General features: G+C 42.4%; 1 protein-coding gene across 1 annotated transcript in view; it reads right to left on the minus strand.

Moving 5' to 3' along the window:
• Window positions 1-2,445: 2,445 nt before the first annotated feature.
• Window positions 2,446-22,183, minus strand: part of SEC24D (SEC24 homolog D, COPII component) — a 97,344-nt gene continuing 77,606 nt past the window's right edge. Inside the window, 10 exon segments of the mRNA XM_006153094.2 lie at window positions 2,446-3,537; window positions 6,242-6,331; window positions 8,462-8,653; window positions 10,187-10,366; window positions 15,583-15,701; window positions 16,737-16,875; window positions 19,126-19,271; window positions 19,406-19,502; window positions 21,718-21,805; window positions 21,807-21,883. Of these exon segments, the coding sequence (XP_006153156.1) occupies window positions 3,397-3,537; window positions 6,242-6,331; window positions 8,462-8,653; window positions 10,187-10,366; window positions 15,583-15,701; window positions 16,737-16,875; window positions 19,126-19,271; window positions 19,406-19,502; window positions 21,718-21,805; window positions 21,807-21,883 (1,269 nt within the window). The 3' untranslated portion in view covers window positions 2,446-3,396.

The raw sequence follows: 22,183 nt of genomic DNA on the forward strand, positions 1-22,183 counted from the left end.
ACGTAGTCGACCGCGGTTCGCGTCCTGGACCCAGTGGCTTAAAACTCATGCTGGGCGCGTGTGCATGGGTGTCCAAGATCCCGAGAGGAGAAGGGAGGAGAAGGGGTTGCGGCGTGACCATCCCCCATGGGGGGTGATTTCTCGCTTTCTGTCTCTATGTCTCTCTCTGTCTGTCTGGTGAGCGTACGCACCCGATAGCGAAAACCTCTCCAAAAAAAAAATGTGGCCAACCATGTGGGAGTCCAGTGACTTAACCACTATGCCACCTGCTGGCCCCTCTCATCCCATTCTTGAGTTGCCTCTGCTCCAGCTCCCCTTCCTCAACCTATTCCCATCTAGAATTCATCAGTGAAACTGCTCTCACCAAAGTCACCCACAGCCTTTGCACTAGTGCCAGCGTACACTAGTCTCAATTTTAAGTTGTCTTTTGGAAGCTGTAACTTGACTGTCCACCCTCCATGCTCCATGCCCACCTCCAACTTCAACTATTATCTTTTATGCACACAGATGCAATCTGCTTCCCCTCTCGGAGGATCGTCTGTCTACTAGCTGCCCCAAAGAGAAGTCATCTTCTGACACTTTCTTCTCCCTCTGTTCAGCTCCTAACCCTTACCACCCCTACCCCATTACTGTCATTTTAGTCCAGGCCACCAGAAACTCAGATGGACTGCTCAGCCTCTTACATGGTCTCTGTTGCTAGTTCTGTTTTCTTATAACCCCAAAGTAATCTTTATAAGTGATTCTTTTTTTAAAATTTTACTTTCTTTTATACATTCAATCACTATATAAGACTTAACTTGTAAAGTGAATTCTCAAAACATGAATACACTTCACACCAGTCCAGTTGAGGATACTAAACACCTTATCATCTACAGACAATAATCCATTTCTATGTCCTGTAAATGTCTTGCCTATTTTTCTCCTTAATATATAAGTGATTCTATTGTTCTTGTTTAAATTATTTTGAATGTCTTCACTTCGCCATCAGCATTAAGTCTAAACTTCCCCTTAACAAGGACTCACTCTGTCCCCACCCAACCCCTTCTATCTTCTACTCTCCTCAGTAAGTTCCAGTTAAATTTAAGTTTTGCTTTCTTCAGTAGGCTGTACGCGCTTTTGCCCACTCTAAGACACCACACAAATTTTTCCTCTGCTGGAGGATCTACCAGAACTCGGGTCTCAGTTTCAATGGAACTTCCTGTAGAAAATCTTTACCAACTACTCTCTGCCCCTGATCTACCCAGGTTGGATCTCCCTGCCCTGTGCTCACTACATTTCACAGCACTTCTGAGACTTGCCTGTAATCGTGGCGGTGGCGGAGACCTTGTTTGTGCTGCTCACTGTGGTCTGTCTCCCCCGTACAGTGCACAGAAGGTGTCCAATATAGTTGTTAAATGAGAACGTTCCACCTCCTAGGACGGCACATTCTTTGAGCACCTAATTTTAATTACTTGGAAGGTTCTTCCTGTTGAGTGTCACCATGCCACTTCTGTTTGTTGGTTCTGGGTCTCTACCCTAGCAAACAACAGAGCAAATGTTAGACTGTCTTGCACCCAATCAGGACTGTGCTCTGTGCTTCCATTCCACACAGAGCCTGGTGCCTGTCCCTGAACACTCCACTTTTGAGACCGACCATCACTACTCATCTGATGTGCTATCCTTGTAGTAAAGTGGCTCGAGATCACATTTACTTTAATCCCACTACTGCTCATAATGACAGACTTCCCGAGTTCTATTTATTTATTTATTTTTAGAGAGATTCTTGCTATAAGGCACATGTGCTCACCAGAGAGAAAAAATGAGAAATTACCCCCCAGGGGGGATGGCCACAGCCACGCTGCAATCCCTTCTCAGTTCTCCTCTCTGGACTTTGGGCACACACACACATGCACCCAGCGTGAGTTTCAAGCTGCCAGGTCTAGGACTTGAAATGTGGTAGACCATATGGGAGTCCAGAGCCTTAACCATTACGCTTTTTAAAAATACCTGTTTCCAAGAAGCATCTCCTGCATGTACATATTCTTTGGTTGTTTTTGATAGAAGTCTAGGTGCTTGTATTTCTTCATGTTAAACTCATTCAAGTGGATCTAAAGCATCAGGCCAGTTGGCTAAGGGGAGAGGGAGGATTTTAATCCTGTCAGTGTATTTGTTATTCCCACTCAATTTCATGACCTCTGCTAATTGGTAAATAAACCTTACTAGCCATGTAATCACAGGCAAGCCACTTAATCCCTTCAAGCCTATTTGGACATGTGTAAATGGAGCTGATAACAGGATTAGGGGTGTTGGGAAGAGTACATGTGGAAATGTTCACAAACACACCAGGCAGTTCCTGGGATGTGATGAGTATCAAAATACTTGAGCTGTGGTTATTTATTCATATCACTGATAACAGAGTTAAACAGGGCAGATAGAGGACAGGGGGCCATTATCACACCAGGCAAAACCATTCTCCTAGGTTTATTCATATTCATTAATAATGAACAGTCTCACATAGCCTGTTTCTATTTATTTAGTCCACAAAGATATATTAAAGAACTTTTTAAGTGTCTTTCTCAAGTATACCGTCTCTGATATTCCCTAAATATATTATTTAACACTCCTTAACCCTCCAAAAAAAATGTTTTCATGATTTGTTCTTAGTGATCGGGCAAATTTTTGCCAAGACACTTGAAAAATCTCAAAATACATTTAAAAAATTGTACCTTCTAAGAGTATATGAAGAGATTTATTGATACTGGTTAAGATCCATTATATACAGGTAGAAACCTTCAAAATTGTACAAAGAACCATTAAGAATATTGATAGACAGTTTTATAGACAAAACAACAACTGGAAAATAGTTTTAACATACACAATATATAATTATGAAAAAAATGTAGAACACAAATTGTTCTACCAGATTCCAAAGTTATTGAAAGTCTGCTTTGCAAACTTAGGTTGGAAAATGTGTTCAATGAAGTTACATGGTTTTAAAAAAATTAGCTATAATGTAAAAATTAGGTATTTTTCCCCTCACTATAAATGGGAGAGAATCCAAGATAAGTTTTTACTCCAAATCTATACAGGTTGAAAAATAATTTATATGTGTAGCACAAAGGATGGAAATTGAGAATGTTTGTTTCTGTAAACTATGCTTTCATGAAATGAAAAATGCATCAATTTTAAAATTAAAAAAAAAAATTGTGCAGAAATAGACTGTTCCCTTTATGGTACAATTGTACCTTCATTGGCTTGATACCTGAGCACCAAAGCTGAAGTTCTAAATGCTGTCTTGGAAAGCTATTCTGAAAATGAGCAAGAAATCAAAACTAGAATATTATCATCTGGAAAATTAGGCACCAAGAAGGAGAGTCACTCCTCAGAAATGCAACATTGACAATAGAGAAGATTAAATTAATTAAGCAGCTGACAGATCTCCTTGTGAACACAGCAAAGGAAATCCACATAAGAGGATCCTCCATAAAGTCCTTTGTCTTCTACCAGGAACTGCCGGAACACCATTTCTGGCTGCTCCCGTTGCTTGACTATTGTGAGCTAGGAAAAAAACAACAGTAACAGCTGGTCAGAAACATTTTGAGAATGTGCCTCCGTGTCTGCTTCAGTTTCACAGAACATGTCACAGGAAATGCAGAACGTTTGTGACTTACATTATCAGACAGGGCCTGGAAAGAGACCCATGGGAGAGAAGCCCAGAAAAGAAGCAGTTTTGTTCTGAATACTTGGAGCCCTTCTGTCTCTAGCCTCTTACTCGTGTTTGAGGAAGTCAGGGTGGATGATCTGAATGTCGCAATTTGATATTTATTGGGCCACAGATGGAATTGAGCTGTGCAGGCATAACAATGTCTCTCCACTTATTCCCCAGATAATTCAGAGGAGCCAGGGCACCTCTCCCTTCTTCCTCTCATGGCCCGACATATTTCTCAAGCCATCTTCTTTTCTGGGATTTGAACTGTGGAATCTAGACACCTTCACCACCAGGCCATGGGCTGGCTCATGTGGTTGGTTCTGAAATGTGAAAGATGGTGTCCTGCCAAGTGTACTAGGACTGAGCAGCAGCGCCAGCCTTGTGTCTACCATGATCCAGCTGTGAGAGGCTGACAGAGCTGGTGAGCTCTGTGGGCCCCACTCCTGTATATGCCAAGTGCAGGTGGGAGTTGCTGGGACTGGTCCAGGGCCCTCCTGAACTTCTTTCATCTTTGGCATCTATAGATTAAGTTTTTATCTATTTATTTTGTACTTTTGTTTTTTAGAGAGATATTTTTGCTGTAGAGCGTGTGTGCTTGCCCAAGTGACAGACAGAAAGTGAGAAATCACCTTCCTCTGGGGAAGATGGCCACACTGCAATCCCTTCTCCATTCTCCTCACGGGATTTTGGGCATGCATGCACACATGCCTGGTGTGAGTTTAAGCCACGGGGTCCAGGACTCAAGCCGCCCCACGGGGTCCAGGACGCAAGCCGCGCGGTCAACTACGCGGGAGGTCCAGCAACGTAACCATTACACCGTCTGCTGGTCCCTATTTTGTACTTTTAAAACTTATATTTAATCACTGTACATCTTTACAGTATGCAAAATGGATTTTTTCCAGCATAAATACAGTGCATATCATCCAGTCAAAGATAGTACCATATACATTATTGTCAGCAAATAACTTTTTATTTTTTGGAGAGTTTTTTTTCACCATAGGGTGCGTGTGCTTGCCAGACAGACAGAGAGAGACATAGAGACAGAAAGAGAGAAATCACCCCCCAGGGGGGATGGCCACTCCACAATCCCTTCTCCTCCATTCTCCCCTTGGGATCTTGGGCATGCACGCACACGCGCCCAGCGTGAGTTTTAAGCCACCGGGTCCGGGACGTGAACCGCGGTCGACTACGTGGGAGTCCAGCAACATAGCCTACTACGCTAACTGCTGGTTTCCAGCAAATAACTTTTCATTCAGGGATTTCAGGTTCTTCATAGCGATAGCAAACTAGTAAGGTCAAATAATTCTTAAAAATAACAGATAAATTCACAGGAAGGAAAAACCAGAGGAAAGAAGAGTTTTCATTTTCCTTTGAAGGAGGGGCTGTTGAGCATAATGATAACACCCAGGCTTAGTCTGCCTCTTTGCAGTTGGGACCAATTGGAGGGATGTATTCAAAATACGAGATGACTTCAAAAAGTTAACAAAAACAGAATTAAGGTATGAGCTTATTTTGGTGGAAAGAATTTTGAAATCCATGCATAACTCTTTCATAATGTATACTTTTCATAAACTTCTTAAAGACCTCTCATACCAGCAGTTTTCAATATGTGTTTCACAAGACCTTAAGATTTTTTTTTTTTAATCTATGTCTGTAGGGTAATCAGAGGATGTTGGGTAGGGTATGTGTTCAGTGTGAGCCTTCTCTGCCATCTTTACATCTTGCCCTTAATTAACCTGAGAAGGTGCTGTGTGGTGTTGAAACAGTTCTGGAAAGATTCTGTCTTCCCCCAGACATCTGCCAGAGACCGTGAACCTGTTCATTAGTTCAGTTTACCTAGGCTCCACCTAAAGCTGATCTTTGCATGCCTGAGTTATTTTCATGGTTAAGAATGTTGATTTAGATTGGCATTTGTTTTAGGAGAAAATCGGTTCCCTAGAGTCCTGTCTCGTAGAGGCCTGCCCCCAGGTGGGTGTCTTCCACCTCTGTAAAAGCAGTGTTAGACAGAACGCCCTCACCACAGAGCCCAAATGCCAGGAGACCGTAACGTTGACCTTGAGAAGGAAGACAGGTGAGTAGCTGTCTTCTTTAGGGACTTAGCCACAGAGTATAATTTTCTCGGATTCTAGACATTTTAAGTACTTTTACTCAAACTCAGAAAAGGGTAGAAAGGCTTAGAAGATCTAGAATAACCACACTTTTCAAAGATAACAAGTCAATAATTGTAAAAATCAAATGTAATGAATGTTCTGGATGATATTTCTATAATCCAGTAATTTTAGGTGCCAAAGGAAAAGTCACTTCCAAGTCTGTACTAATTGCTCTTAAACCATGAAGATGATTTTCGTGTATTAATATTAAAATATCCTATGGTTAACGTGCCTGGTGATAGCTATTTATTTTCGTATGTTTGCAACTTGTATGTGGGTAGGTAGAGGTTAGAGTGAGTTTTCTACCAATAATCATATCATAAATAGGACATGAATTTTAAAAGGCCTTAATGAAATAAACAACTCCTGAGCAAGGAAAAAAGAAACAAAACCTCATTCTTACCTTCATTGAATATGGCCTCTTTTGTTGAATAATACTCATTATCATTCTGAGTTGTTGAGAGTATGGGCTTCCTATCTCAGGCAACAATGTCTAAAATTTAAGAAAATTAAACTTCCAGTACAGTTTATAACACCAAAATAGAAACAGCAATATGAAGTTATTAGAATTAAAAACAGCCTAGTAAAACCCTACACTTAACTATTGGTTTAGCTCATTTACCTGACAACCAAAAATGTGGAAAAATGGACTGAAAGTGACTCAGTCCGTATTTATTTATTTTTTTAGAGATTTTTGCTATAGGGTATGTGCATTTGCTGGAGAGACAGACAGACGAAGTAAGAAATCACCCCCTGGGAGGAATGGCCACACTGCAATGCCTCCTCCATTCTGCTCTCGGGATTTGGGGCATGCACACACATGTGCCCACCGTGAGGTTGAAGCCACTGGGTCTCAGACTTGAATTGCAGTTGGTGATGTGGGAGTCCAGTGACGTAACCATTATGCCATCTGCTAGTCCCAAAAATGACTCAGTCTTATTGGCACATCTTCCCACAAATGAACCAGTTATCTGCCTTTGGAAACTAAAAATCCCCCCTGGGAACTCGAGACATAAAATCAAGAAATGATACAACAGCTATACATTTTATGCAAAGGACATCTTTAACCATTCCCCATGAAGGTTTAATCCCTTTGAGGAGGCATATTTTGGGATGGCCCCACAACACAGTGGTTAAGGGAGTCAGATCCACATGGCCAACCATAGTTCAGATCCTGCCCCAGTTGCTTGAAAAATATGCCAAGCATGTATGTGTGTGTGACCAAAATCCAGAGAGACAGAAAGCAAGATATCACAAGAGAGATGGGCTGGAGAACTGGAGGAAAGAAAAAGGATTGCAACAACAACAAAGAAAGAGAACAAGATAACATGTTTAAGGGCTATGTTGTGAGAGAAAAAACGTTTCTTTATTCCTTCTTTCCTTGAACTCTGGCTAGTGGTCTACAAAACACCAGCCGCACATAGTGTCCAGGAGACGCGAAGGACCTGGACTTGGACTCCTCCCAGTAAGACAGAGTGGAGCACTGATGCTTGTTTCTCAGCTAGAAGAGGCCAAGAGCCAGCATACCATCTGAATCAGTCACAGGCAATGTGAGTTGGAACGTCTGACCATTATGGCCAATGTTTTTCACAGGAGTGGTAAGAAAAGCAGGAATTTCATCATTTATATTCATATGTATTGTGACATGAAGGTTGATCTTTTAATTCAACAAATAACAAAAAGTAAGCAGACTTCAAGTAGGTATCTCAACGTGCTAGCTGTCTCTAAAAAGGAGCAGTTCAGGGACCAGCAGATGGCATAGTGGTTCCATTGCTGCACTCTAACGTAGTCGACTGTGGTTTGAGTCCTGGACCTGGTGACTTAAAACTCACACAGGGCATGTGCCCAAAGGAGAATGGAGGAGAAGGGACTGTGGTGTGGCCACCCCTCCCCAAGGGGATGACTTCTCACTTTCTGTCTTTCTGGCAAGCACACATATCTTCTAGCAAATATCTCTCAAAAAAAAAAAAAATGAGCAGCTCATATTTCATTCTTAATTTTGTTTCATTTTTTGAAGAAGAATAAGAAGTGTTTTTTGAAGGACAGTTATATGTTTGGGGGTGGAGAGACCTTGGCTATTTCATATGCAGGTTCCATTCAGCAAATACATGTTCAGCATTTACTATGTGACTGCATCATCAGAGGAGTCATCCATGTTTTTTTCTTTTTTCTTTTAGGTTTTTGTCATAGGGTACATGCACTCACCAGAGAGAAAGAGAGACAGAGAGGGAAAGTGAGAAATCGGCCCCCAAGGGAGATGGCCAAACTGCAATCCCTTCTTCTCCATTCTCTTTTCAGGAACTTGAGCACACACATGCACCAGGTTTGAGTTTCAAGCCACCGGGTCCAGGCCTCAAACTGTGGTCAGCCATGTGGAGGTCTAGCAATGTAGCTGCTATGCCATCTGCTGGTCCCAATATTCCCATCCTTATACAGAACTACTGAGTCCTCAGGAAAAATCATGATGCATTTTTGTATAGAAAAACATATAAAAATATGCCATGACTTTTCCAGGGACCCAATATATGTCTTAATGTTTATTCTTTATAATTTATGGTTGCACATAAGTAAAAACACTTAAGAATTTATATTTTGTATATTACCAAAAAAATGAAGTACTTACCATGTCTGTGTTGATATGTGCGAAAGATGGCACGTTAAATATTCCTTGGATCAGTTCCGGTGGGCTACTTACTCCCAACCATAAGAACATGTTGAGACCGTTCGCCAGCAGGAATACGCCTTCTTCTGAAAGCCGGGACTCAGAGCAGCGGAGGGCAGTGGGTAACATTGTGCTCTTGACATCTAGGGTGTGCTGTGCAGGCAGAACAGGAGAGTCACACACGCCTGCTTCCCTTCCTTCCCCTGTCCCTTTCTTTCCCCCTTCTCCTCCCTCCCTTCCTGTATTGCCTCCTATGCTCCAGGCATTGACAGCAAGACTTTCAGCCTAAACAACTAGAAGGAGAGTGTGGAGATGAATGAGATGGGGAAGATCGTCTGGGAAGGCCATCAGGGGCATATTTTAAGATGCCCATCATGCGTCCAGGGAGAGACGCTCAGCAAACGACAGGGATGAGGCCTCCAGGGTCTAGGCAGCGGTATGGCTGGAGATTCGAATTGGGCATTCAGCAGTATTTCAATGGCATTTAAAGCCATGAGGACAGATAAGACTTCTATCGTACTGAGTACAAATTAAAAGGGAAGCTATCTAAGGAGTGAGTTCTTGGCCACTCCAAGAGGGAGACAAACTGGCAAGGATAAACCAGCAAAGGCAGCAGGAGGGCTGGGCAGCGAAGCAGGAGAGAAGCCAGAAGAAGGCAACTGAGGCAGTTATGTCAAAAGGGAGTCATCGACCATGTCTGATCTGCTGACAGGTTGGAAAAGAGAGGGACTGAAAAACTGCTTACTGGATTTATAATAACAATGTGCTGGTCACTGGTGACCTTGGCAAGAGAACTTCGGTGAAATGGGGATGCCCTGTTATAGTCTAGTTTCTCTGGTGTAGAGAGTGCTGATAATCATATTTTATCTGAAAAGCAATCATTCATAATAATTTACATTGACCTTCATATTAGTTTAAAGGATCAATAGCTTTTTCTTTCCCACCGGATTTGACACTGACTGCACTGTTACTGAGGGCCTCAGGCTGAGTCTGAACACTGGAAATAGAAAAAGGCGATCAGCTTTGCCTTCTCCTCTCCTTCAACTCTAACCTTTCAGGTCTCATGGGAAAAGAGCCAAGTTGCAGAGAACAGAGACACTGCAGACAGTAAGGACAACTTTGAAAAGGTAGACGAAGTTGCCATGTAAATCCTGAGGCCACAGGCAGCTGGGCTCCTTACAGCGTAGGTGACCTCACATATAGCCTCATTTGCAAACCCCAACTGCATTTGGGCAAGGCTAATCCTAGCTATTCTGATTAATGTGACATTTATATATTGTTTACAAACAGATAAATCATGTGTGCTCTTTGGGATCCCATGCACACATATGTAAGTAGCCTTTAACACGATACGGTGGACTTGTTTTCAACAATTGGCATCTTAGCTTGCTCCAGTTTACTTACTGACTTCTCAATCTGCCTAGTCAACTGAAAATCACCAATTTGGCAGTGAGGGGAGAAAAGCAATCATTAGGACACTCGGTGAAGTAGGAACCCCTCGCCCAGCACATGCTGATGCACGTGTGCAACTTGCTCAGCCTCTGCTTGAAATCCCATGCTAAACATTTCGAAGACATCCGTGGCTTTGAATTGCTCAAGAACAAAATGTTTCAAATATCACTTAGGGAAAGTCACACGGTTCCCTTCCAGACTCCGGCAGAAAAGGAACCACCGAGGTGTGCTTACTATTGGCAGGAGCTGTGGGTAGAAGAACAGCTGCGAGTCAGCCACGTCCATGGTCATGACCAGCTGTCTCTGGTATGCCCGCTCGTCTGTGGAGATCTCTGGTCTGCTGAGTAGCACACAGTTTTTCAACAAACAGTTCATGTACACTGGCAATACTTTCATGGAATCTGGTAGGATAAGCTGAAAAAGAAGGACATGTGTTTTATATGCTTGACCTTTCCCGAGTACACTCCCTGAATTTTCTCAGTAAGTAGAAAGATCGGGGCATCACTGTGGCTCAGGGGTAAAATACACCCCCAAGGAAGACCCACATGGGAAGGTTGTTGTTAGTGGCTGGAGAGCTCCCCTAGCACAACAGGCATGTGTGTGTCCATGATCCAGGCTGGGTGAGATGGGGGTGGATCATGGCATCAGGACCCTGCCCTGGGTGCTGTGTCTGTCTGTCTGTCTCTCTCTTTTGCACTATTGATTTCACTCATGGAACAAATAAATAAACTATAAAAGATCACTTGCTTTTGAGGCTGTTGTATCAGTGCACATAGCACTGTAAAACACACCACAGCAACTGGCACATAGCAAGCATTTAAAGAAATGCAGTTTTTATTTTATCTCCTGCAGCAGCTTGGCCCCTGGGTCATCAGCATAACCTACAATAGGATGCAGGCCCAGCTCCTGCCTCTCCCTAGGGGGTGACTCTGGACAAACTGCCTCCTGCCTCTCCCTAGGGGGTGACTCTGGACCCATTGTTACCCTCTTTCTTTCTCAATTTTCTATCGGAAAAATGGCTAATAGTATGTTCCCTGATGATGAGGTGGCTGTTACGAGACATGGTTTTTTTTTTTTTTTTTTTTTTGAGAGGTTTTTGCTATAGGGCGCATGTGCTCGCCAGAAAGACAGAAACAGAGAGACAGAAAGCAAGAAATCACCCCCCAGGGGGAATGGCCATGCCAAAATCCTTCTCCTCCATTCTCCTCTCAGGATCTTGGGCACACACACACACACACACCTGGCATGAGTTTAAGCCACCGGGTCCAGGACTTGAACTGCGGTCAACTACATGGGAGTCCAGCTACATACCATTGCACTAACTGCTGGTCTCAAGAATTAAATGGTTCTTAATTGGTAAAGCTCTTGCAAGAATGCCTAGCCCATAGTAAATACCACCTCTCTTTCTCTTTCTCTCTCTCTCTCCTGGCAATTAAAAAAAACCTTGACATTTCACTGGTTTCTTCAAATTAATCCGGTCAAATTGGGGCAGTGCAGAAATCTGTGGGCCTAAATGCCACAGAGGGATGCACTTGACCATGAAGATGCTCTTAGCACTAAGAAGTCGGACAGAGGAGGTTGGATTATAGAGGGTCGAGGGAAGAAAACAGGAGAGGTAAAATGAGAAGGAAAATTGATGATGAAGAAGAAAAACAGAGTGAAAGATATAAGAAAACAGTTTTATTCAGTGTTTTTTGAGATAGGGAAGAAAATGGGGCAGTAGATGACTCCTATAAACTCTTCCCTCTGCTTCCCTGATCCCCTCCATTGATTACAGTTCATTCTCGGGGCTGAAACGGTATGAGAGAGGAGGGAGTGGAAACTCATATAGGCCTAGTTTGATTACATTTGAAATGTTCTCCTTTGAGTTTTAAAATGACAGGAGCAGAAATTAATTTTTTAAAAAGACTATTGCTTTATAGTTAAAATTCTGCCTTTTTTTGTTTGTTTGTTTTTAAGAGAGATTTTTGCTAGGGTGTGTGTGCTCACCGAAGACACAGAGACAGAGAGTGAGAAATCACTTCCCCTACAGCCCCCCAAGGAAGGTGGCCACACTGCAGTTCCCTCCTCCGTTCTCTTCTCAGGATCATGGGCACACACACACATGCCCCTGGCGTGAGTTTTAAGCTGCCAGGTCTTGTACTCGAACCACAGTCATCTATGTGGGAGTCCAGCAATGTAATCATTGCACCATCTGCTGGTCCCTTCACTTGCTTTTTGAGCTCACTATATAATATAAATATATTTAAGTTCAGAACATTGAGATAGTAGATTTAATAAATATTTTTTTTCTTTAATGAGAGTGATGTTTGCTATAGGGCATGTGCACTCGCCAGAGAGACAGAAAGTGAGAAATCACAGGGGATGGCCATGCTGCAGTTCCTTCTCCATTCTCCTCTCAGGATTTGGGGCACGCATGCTCACGCACTGTGCATGAGTTTTAAGCTGCAGGATCCAGGACTCAAACTGTGGTCAACTATGTGTGAGTTCAGCAACGTAGCCATTACGCCATCTGCTGGTCCCGCTGGTTATAAATCTTAACCTTTAGAGTAGGCACCTCCTTAAGTTTTGCACCCTAAGTGCCTTCTTTTGCTTGCCTCAACCTCACAATATATTTAAGTTCAGAACATTGAGATAGTAGATTTAATAAATATTTTTTTTCTTTAATGAGAGTGATGTTTGCTATAGGGCATGTGCACTCGCCAGAGAGACAGAAAGTGAGAAATCACAGGGGATGGCCATGCTGCAGTTCCTTCTCCATTCTCCTCTCAGGATTTGGGGCACGCATGCTCACGCACTGTGCATGAGTTTTAAGCTGCAGGATCCAGGACTCAAACTGTGGTCAACTATGTGTGAGTTCAGCAACGTAGCCATTACGCCATCTGCTGGTCCCGCTGGTTATAAATCTTAACCTTTAGAGTAGGCACCTCCTTAAGTTTTGCACCCTAAGTGCCTTCTTTTGCTTGCCTCAACCTCACTCTGGCCCTGGTAATTCCATGAAAGCAGTTCTAGCTGAGGCCCAGGATCATGTAATCCAAGTATACAGCACCTTGGTGGTCTTGCTTGGATCAAGACAACTTGGGGCTCAGTGGTAAAATGGACTACTCCCTTTAGAAATTTCCCCACAGATATTATTTCCCACAAAGGCTCTGGGGGAGGCCCTGAGTTTGTAGTTACGTTGCCTGGCGAGAACCCTAAGTCCAGCTATTCTGCCTTCTCGGTGAATGGTGTGTTATTTTTGCTCCTAGCAGTTTTATAATTTCTACATCTTCCAGACTCTATGGTGGATAATCATAAGGTACATACGTTATTTCTTTAAAGCATATCATTAGTTAAAGGGCACACTTGAAATGTCCCAACAGACAAGGAAAATCTCACTGTAATAACAAAATAATCTGAATTTATTCAGAGAAAAGTTGGCATCATAATGATTTTTACTCCAGAAATGATGAAATAGTGGGAACCGAATGGTGGCACAGCAGTAAAACACAATGCTCTGCCAAGCAGACCCCATGGGAGAGTTCCTCGTCTGCAGCCAGAGACCTCCCTGAGTACGTCGGGCACATGTGTGCCCATGACCTGGGTTTAAACCTGGGCATGGAGCGTGGCATGGAGACCCCACTGGGGATGCTGTCTCCCTTTTCCCCCACCGGGGGTCTCCCTCACTCACGTAATAATTAAGTAAACTTAAAAAAGAAAGAACTGAGTCAGCAGATGATTCAGTAATAGAAACAATGCTTTTAACATTAAAACCAGAACTACAGATTTTAGTTTTTCCTTAAATAGACAACAGGACTGTTTCTCACATAAGGTCTTGGAATCCACTTGCTTTAGCATTAGCAAATAAACTGTTAGAGAGAACACTAACCATCCCTGTTCTACTTCAGCTAAGCCTTCTGAAGTGAGATACTCCAGAGCCAGAATGCCATTCCCAGAGCTCTGAGATGAGCAGTGAATCCGGGGTGTCAAGTGCTCACACCCACTTTCCCATGGCTGGCGTGCTCCAGGCAAGACACCAGGTGCACCTGGTGGGTTTCGTGGAACTTAGACAGCACACCGGGAAACTGTCCTGAGGCGTGAGCATACTGAAGGGGCAGATCTTCTGAATGATGAGGAAGACTGCGTATTCAAGAGTTGCTTCCCGATTATGGGTATAGATGAAAGAACGGATGACTCATCACTTTGGATAGCATGGAAAGAAACTTCTATGAAAAGTCCTATCTAATCAATTGTTTTATTTTCCTTCTTTACTCAGATACTGAATTTGGACCCACAATGTATCAGCATTGTCTTTTCTACTTTCAAGTAGGGTTTCGGATGTCCTGTCATCAACAAGAATGAATGAAAACCTTTCCTGTTTGTTGCTCACTGTCTTCTCTCTTAAGGAAAATTCTGTAGTCAGTGGCCGGACAGTGGTGTAGAGTGAGAGGCAGGTCCACATGGGAAGGTCGCCAGTTCACAACCTGAGACCTCCCTGAGTACACTGGGCATTGCATGTGCCTGGGCTTGGGGCTGGCTGGGTTGGGGGGCATGGATCATGGTGGGAGGACCCTGTCAGAAACCCATTGTCTCTCTCTGTCTCTCTTGCTCATTGAATAAATAAACCTAAAAAATTGTACACTCAGATATTTGATACACAACTATAAAGATGGCATTTAACTTTTATTGACACAGGGAAAAATGTATACAAGGGAGAAAATGCAAATATAAATGGACTAGACCCAGCAACCATGGCATAGAGGGGAACACAGTACCCCACAAGACTGGAGACCACAAGGCTGACCATGGGTTTGGATCTCCAAGTCGACCTGAAATATGCTGGTGTGTGTGCAGGCACTCAAGATTCTGAGGATTTTATTTGGTCCACATATACTTATAACCATTACATTTTTGTTACAAATTAGAACTTTTAATGTAAAAAAAAAATAAAGACATTGAGGCAGTAGAGAGCCTGGGGAGGGGAGTTATGGTGTGATTAGATGCTGTAGAGGGTGCTTTTTCTCTATGTGTATGCTCTCATATTCTCTATCATTAAAAAAGTTAAAAATGGACTTGAGTTTTTACTAGTAGACTCTAAATGAGGTTTATTTAAAGAATTTTCTAAAATTTCAAATTACTAAATGATGACCAGAGATATTTTTTTAAACTCTTCATACCTATTTATAGTTTTTTTAAAAAAAATAAAGAATTCCAATATTTACTTTTGTAAATTATGTTTAAAATACAATGTTATTACTGCCATCAGCTCCTGTCAACTTGGTTCACATGCCTAAAAGGTATTTAAGCATACACAGTTCACAACAAAGTATCCATCTGTATAAACAAAAGAGAATCCTGTTTATATTATGATGCTTCCTACATTTAACACTCTTCTGTGTATATGTAACATGCAGACTATCAAGCACATATGCATGCAGCATTTGGTTCAGTCACCTTGTAAAGTCAAATTTTTAAATGTTGGCTATAAAAATGCCACGGGCCCTTAACATTGCATTCTTTGTCTTCTTGACTGTCAGGCTGACTCTGCAGACTCTAAGTGTGTACAGCATTATAAGCCTGCCACAGCTCCCTGATAAAGAAATGAGTAGTCCTTTTCACACTTTAGTGTCTAATTTTGATAGGCAGCTTACCTGGCTTACTGCAGAAGGACTTGCACAATTCTTTCGGTAGCATGCCAACATGTGAGCAGTCTGATTAACTAGAATTTCCCGGATGACCTTCAGAGGCTGCTGTAGAACTGCTTTAAAAGCTATGTGCACAAAATAATGAAATGGTCTAGTCAGAGTTTTAGTTCAGAACTCATCTCTCCAAATAATAATAATAATAATATTAATAAATAATTGCTATTGTCTTCAGATCAGCCCTTTTGAAAAACATTCATTTACTTATTTAATTATCTATATATCTGTTGTGATTTTCATTTTTTATTCAATCACTGTATCTGATCACAGCTTGCAAAATGAATTTTCCCAGCATGACTACATTGTATATTAGTCCATTTAAAGATAGTATCATACATGTTATCATCAGATAATTTTCCATTTTTGTGTTCCTTAAACATTTTGCTTCTTTCTTTTCCCCTTGATTCCTTTTCTCTCACCCTCTTCCATCCCTACCCCCCCATGCTGTCTCTAGTATCTGCATGTTCTCGATGCAGAGATTATATCAATATTCTATCTTCAATATTAAATTTGTTTGCTGATGGTTTTCTTTTGCCTAAGTATGATGATCTAGCCAGGAGAACAATGGCCTGCCCACAGTAAAAGGTTACATTGGTCCAGCTGCCTAGAAACAGAATTTTACACACAACGAAGGGCAGATGGTTGTTTTCTGATGTGTTGGGTTCCTACTGGCTGGACTGCCACTTCTTGCAAATATAACTGTAAAATCTTCAGAGGAAAGCCAAAGAAATTTCTACCATGGGGCCTGTCCTGTTTCATGGTTATCATGGTATGGATAAGCTGGTTCAGTCTAACATTAGTTACAGTCCCCTTCCACTACCCGTGTGCAGGGGCACACTCAGAACGCATACGGGTCTAAGCATCATTTTCCTAAATTTCAGCTCAGGGAGGAAGGAAACTAAATACAATCTGCACAGCCCGGCCTTGAACTGAGTTCTCATTTATGAGTTCAAGACGTGAACTGTTCGATCTCCCATCTGCTTTTATGAGTTATGAATTTCCCCACCAAATGGCTGCTCTACCCCCTCTCCTTGCCAATGACTGGATGAATTAACCAATTACTAAGCAAGGTTCACCGAAGCTCAGGATTGGCAGAGCATTACCTGACTTGGCAAAGAAGTTGATAAGGGCGTCTGTCTCACAGCTCTTATACAGATCGGCTAACTGGGAGCTGCAGTTTAAGCCGAGATTGTGAATCCGAAGTCTTCTTTGACCACCGATTGTCGTGTAAAGCACAGCGCACTGTGGAAGCAACACAGAGGTCACACGTTTTCCTGTTTAACATACATACCCACACTAGTCTGATCTGATGCGCATTTGTGAAACAGTGTGTACAGTTAAAGGACAGCTAATTATTTCCAGAATTCTTTTTTTCTAAATTGTTCAAAGAAAGAACAAGAAATGAGGATAATGACCAATTTATCTACTGGGTTTCTATGTAGTGTTTCAGATTTAAACTACGGGATTCCTCGCAAAAGTATCCGTTAACACTCCCACAACTATTCTGCATTTCAGCTATCTCAGATTATTTACTACTGGGGATCTAGGTCTGGAAACAATCCTGTCAGGTGCTCAGAGCCTACTGCAGTCGTATTTCCCCTAAAAATATGATCAGTATAGATGATGAGCTTAGGTCTTAAGCCGATGATACATTTCAAGAACACAGAGATGTGGGACCAGCAGTTAGCGCAATGGCTATGTCGCTGGACTCCCACGTAGTCGACCGCAGTTTGAGTCTCGGACCTGGCGGCTTAAAACTCACGCCAGGCGCGTGTGCGTGTGTGTCCAAGATCCCGAGAGGAGAATGGAGGAGAAGGGATTGCAGCATGGCCATCCCCCTGGGGGGTGATTTTTCGCTTTCTGTCTCTCTGTCTCTGTCTGTCTGGCGAGAGCATGTGCCCTCTAGCAAAAAACCTCTAAAAAAAAATTAAAAAAAAAAAAGAACACAGAGATGTAACTATTTCTCCAAATATCTGTGATTAAAAAATAAATATTACTGGACAGCAGGTGATGTGGAGGTTAAGGCAGCTGGATCCCACGTGGCTGACTCATCACGCTGGGCATGTGTGTGCGCATGCCCAAATTCCCAAGAGGAGAATGGAGGAGAAGGGGTTGAGATCTGGCCCCAAGAGGAGAGTGGAGGAGAAGGGGTTGAGATCTGGCCCTTCCCACTAGAGGGTGATTTCTCACTTTCTCTTTATGTCTATCTAGCAAGTATGCGTGCCCTATGGCAAAAATCTAAGAAGAAAAAAATTTTTTTTTAATTAAAAAAATTAATATTCTTCCTCAATATATAATGTCAACCTCTTGCCATCCTTTTAGGGTGATGTTAATGTCTGAAAACTGTGGCCACCAGATATATTTTTTTACTGTTTTAATTTAAAGCCTCCATGGCTTCAAGTTAATTTTATTTACTGCAAAGCCAAATTCTATTCCACTTGCTTATTATAAAATTAAGTGGGTTTTTTTGTTGTTGTTGTTTTGTTTTTTGAGAGGTTTTTCGCTATAGGGCGCGTGCGCTTGCCAGACAGACAGAGAGAGACATAGAGACAGAAAGCGAGAAATCGCCCCCCAGGGGGGATGGTCACGCCACAATCCCTTCTCCTCCGTTCTCCTCTCAGGATCTTGGGCACGCACGCACACATGCCCGGCGTGAGTTTTAAGCCACGGGGTCCGGCATGAGAACCACGGTCGACTACGTGGGAATCCAGCAACATAGCCATTACGCTAACTGCTGGTTCCCTATAAAATTAAGTGTTTAACATGGTGTTATGCGTTGAACTTTTCCTCTCAGAAATTCCAATGTTGAAGGCCTAACCTCCAGTATTTTAGAATGTAACTCTAGTGAAATAAAGTCTTTAAAAATATAAATAAATTAAAAGGAGGTCATTACGGTGGGCCCTAATACAATTTGAATGGTGTCTTTATAAGAGGAGAAATTTTGATCACACGCTCATAACTGAGGGATGACAACATGAAGACACAGAGAAGACAACATCTAGCTACTCGCTAGGGAGAGAGGCTGGAACGGACCCTTCCCTCCAGGCCTCAGAAGCCATGATCTTGGACTTCTAGCCTCCAGAGCTGTGAGAGGGTAGGTTTCTGTTGTTCAAGGTGCTCAGTCTGTAGCATTTCGTTATGGCAGCCCTGGCCAACTATATACAGCTGGTAGGAGTGACTAGGTCCTGCCACCTACGAGAACTGAATACTGTCGGAAGCTGCTTGTCAGTGCCTGCAGTACTTAACCACAAGCATTCTGGGCCCGCATGCAATGGTATATGCCAATGGTAACCTCATATATGTAGCATATATGAAATCAGAGTATGGAGAAACCATACAACGGAGTGCACTAATCTAAGGATTATTGTCTTTGAAGAAAAATATTTTCATTTTTTTATGAGTAAACCACACATCTGATGGTATTTTCATCTCCCCATGGCTCATTATCAGAAACGCATTTAAAACAAAAGATGGGAGTAGACTTTGAATCACCTGGATTAAAGCTCCACTGTCCTCACCAAGTTTGTCATCGTGTTTGAACTCCACGGTCACTGCCTTGTCGCAATCTATGGCGGCCATTTCAACGTCAGTGGTGTTGTTCATAAAAATTCCGCCGAAGAAATCAGTGGCTCGGAAGCCTAAAGATAAGGGGAAAAGGATGTTTTGCTTCTTGTTATTTTACTGCTTTTGTTATTGTGGTTGGCCTGTTATTAATGTGAAGAGGAAACAATTATACAAGAGAGAACCAGGAAATAGTATAAGTGATACTTACCTGTGCTGGTACGAACCCTCATGATAGCATCAAAGCCTATTTTCTTTTCAATATCATTTCTGAGGTCATTCAGAAATTGTTGGCTATCCAAGCGCATCTGCAAAATAAAGTATGATCAATGCCCACCAGGTGGCAGTAAAGCACTTTCAGTAACAAAGCTTACTTTCAGATTTTGCTCTAGGGTTTGTGTGCTCGCAGGAGAGACAGAGACAGACAGACAGAATGTGAGAAATCACCCCCGAGGGGCATGACCACGCCATCTCCCTTCTCATTCTCCTCTCTGATGTAGGGAAGACACGCACAGGAGCCTGGCATGAGTTTTAAGCCACCAGGTCTAGGACTCTAACTGCCGTGGACTATGCGAGAGCCCAGAAACGTAACCATTATGCCGTCTGCTGGTCCCAGCAATGCTTATTTTCGATCATGATTTAAAAGAATTCCTTTAAAATCCAGGTTTAGCATATTTATATGCGTATGTTTCTCTGGTTAAGGAAAATACAGGCTTTTTGGACAGTGATGGTTAACTTTTTTTTTTTTTTTGGAGAGGTTTTTGCTATAGGGTGCATGTACTCGCAAGAAAGACAGAGAGAACAGAAAGTGAGAAATTATCCCCCAGGGTGGATGGCTACGCCGCAATCCCTTTTCCTACCTTCTCCTCTGGGGATCTTGGGCATGCACGCACATGCACCTGACATGAGTTTAAGCCACCGGGTTCAGGGCTTGAACCACGGTCAACTACATGGGAATCCAGCAGCATAGCCATTACGCCATCTGCTGGTTCCTTAAATTTTAAAATTACATTTATATCTATTTTTTTTCCATTTTTATAACACTTAAAGAAAAAATTGGCTACTAATTTTATTTTGCAAATGGGGAAATGAAAGGGCTTGAATGATCTACTCAGGGCCTTAGGCTCAGAGACCAGACTAAGGCCTGATGTGTAACATCCATTGAATGAGACTGGGGAAAGAACCTGTGGTCCGGAGTCCTCTCATCTTGTCGGATCTGCAGTGTGGTCACACTCAAGTCTGGCGCAGCAACTGAGGGGACAGTTCATGAGCAGGAACAATGGAAATCCCTTCTCTCTGCTCTATCACCCACCATCGCCATATTTCCGAAAGCTGTTCTACAATGTGCACATTCAGAAGTCTTGGAAAGGGCTCCAAAGTCTTTCAACTTGATGTCACTTCCAATTTTTGGTCTTAGCAAGTTCTTTGACTAATATATAATATAAATATAAAGCTAAGCTCTATTAATAACTTATAGCAATTTTGTCAGTGATAAGTAAAAACAGGGTTACCATGTGTCACTCACGTTGGGGAAACACCAGTCCCCACTCCCTATTTTCAAGTGGAGGTAGATACACAAGGCAGAAGGGCACCCTAACCCTATGGGGGCTGATTCAGCTGGTATTGGTAAGTTTAGGAAAAGGAATTGGGTGAAAGTGGCTCGGTCCCATCCCTCTTTCTGTGGGGGGGCAGCCTGCCTACAAGAGACATACATTTTCTGCCCCTCAGTGCAGTAAGGCTATAACGTGCAGGCTCCCGCCGTACACTTGGGAGTATACGTGTGTCAGATACGGGGTGACGCTGCCCACAGATCTAGCTCCATTGTGCTGACATTCCGGTCAGCTCTGAAATCTGCCTCTCAATTCAAGTTTGGAAGAGAGGGGTGTAAAGAATTGACACCCCAAATCCCACTAGTTTAAAATAAATGTGGACTTACTTTTAAAAACATCACCTTAAGTATATTTTATGTAAAATGTATTTTCCCCCATATGGAAACTTACATTGAATGTTTAACTATGAGAATGAAGGAGAGCTCTGTCTACTGCCAAACCCTCTGAGCATACGGACTTGCTTAGCTACCTAAGGTTAAGTATCCCTCATTTAAAATGCTTAGGACTAGAAGTGTTTGGGATTTTTTCCAGGTTTTGAAATATTTTCATATACAAAGTGGGGTGTCTTGGGGAGAGACTCCAGGTATAAACACGAAATTCATGTATGTATCATATACACCTTATACATGTAGCTGAAAGTCATTTTATACAATATTTTTGTATTGCAGGGTGTCGAGTATGATCTATCATGGGAAATCCGGTATAAAATTTCCCACTTGTGGTGTCATGTTGGTGGCTCAAAAGGTTTCAGATTTGAAGCATTCTGGATGCTCCACTTGTATAGATGGTTTTCTATCTGCTCTTGAATTTACATTTGTTGGTTGCCCACAGGGGTACAGACTTAACCTAAAACCCGAGCACCAAAATTAAATTGGGGGTAGAAAAACGATGTGAACAAGTCACTGGCATTTACCTGGAAGTTGCTGTATTTGTAAAGGGTTCCTCCAGTGAGCTGAGGAACCAGCCCCAGAGAAGCCACGTCCACATATTGACTGGGAAAGGAGCGCCACAGGCCAGCCGTGAGCCACGCAGTCCCTGGCCAGTGACTCGTAGACATTTGTCTGGGGCTGGAAAAGTAACTGGAAAAAAAAGACAAAGATGTAAAACGGGACAAAGAAAACCACAAAATGTTTTAAATTTAAAACCTAAATTTCTATTAGAGAGCCTTATTGAATTTTTAAGATGAAGACATATACATCTTTTTTTTTTTTCTGGCGGAGTAAAGTGGGCTGGAGAACCCATTGTAATCATCAATGTAGCAGTCATGCATCACGCTCCCGACCTGTGCTGTGTCCACGCTGTCTGAAATGCTTGTATATGTGCAACTGTACAAGAGGACTTTAAAAAGTGTATGGAAAATAGGCTTAACATGAGTGTGA

The sequence above is a fragment of the Tupaia chinensis genome, unplaced genomic scaffold (assembly GCF_000334495.1).
Source record: "Tupaia chinensis unplaced genomic scaffold, TupChi_1.0 Scaffold000362_1, whole genome shotgun sequence".
NCBI classification, from domain to species: Eukaryota; Metazoa; Chordata; class Mammalia; order Scandentia; family Tupaiidae; genus Tupaia; species Tupaia belangeri.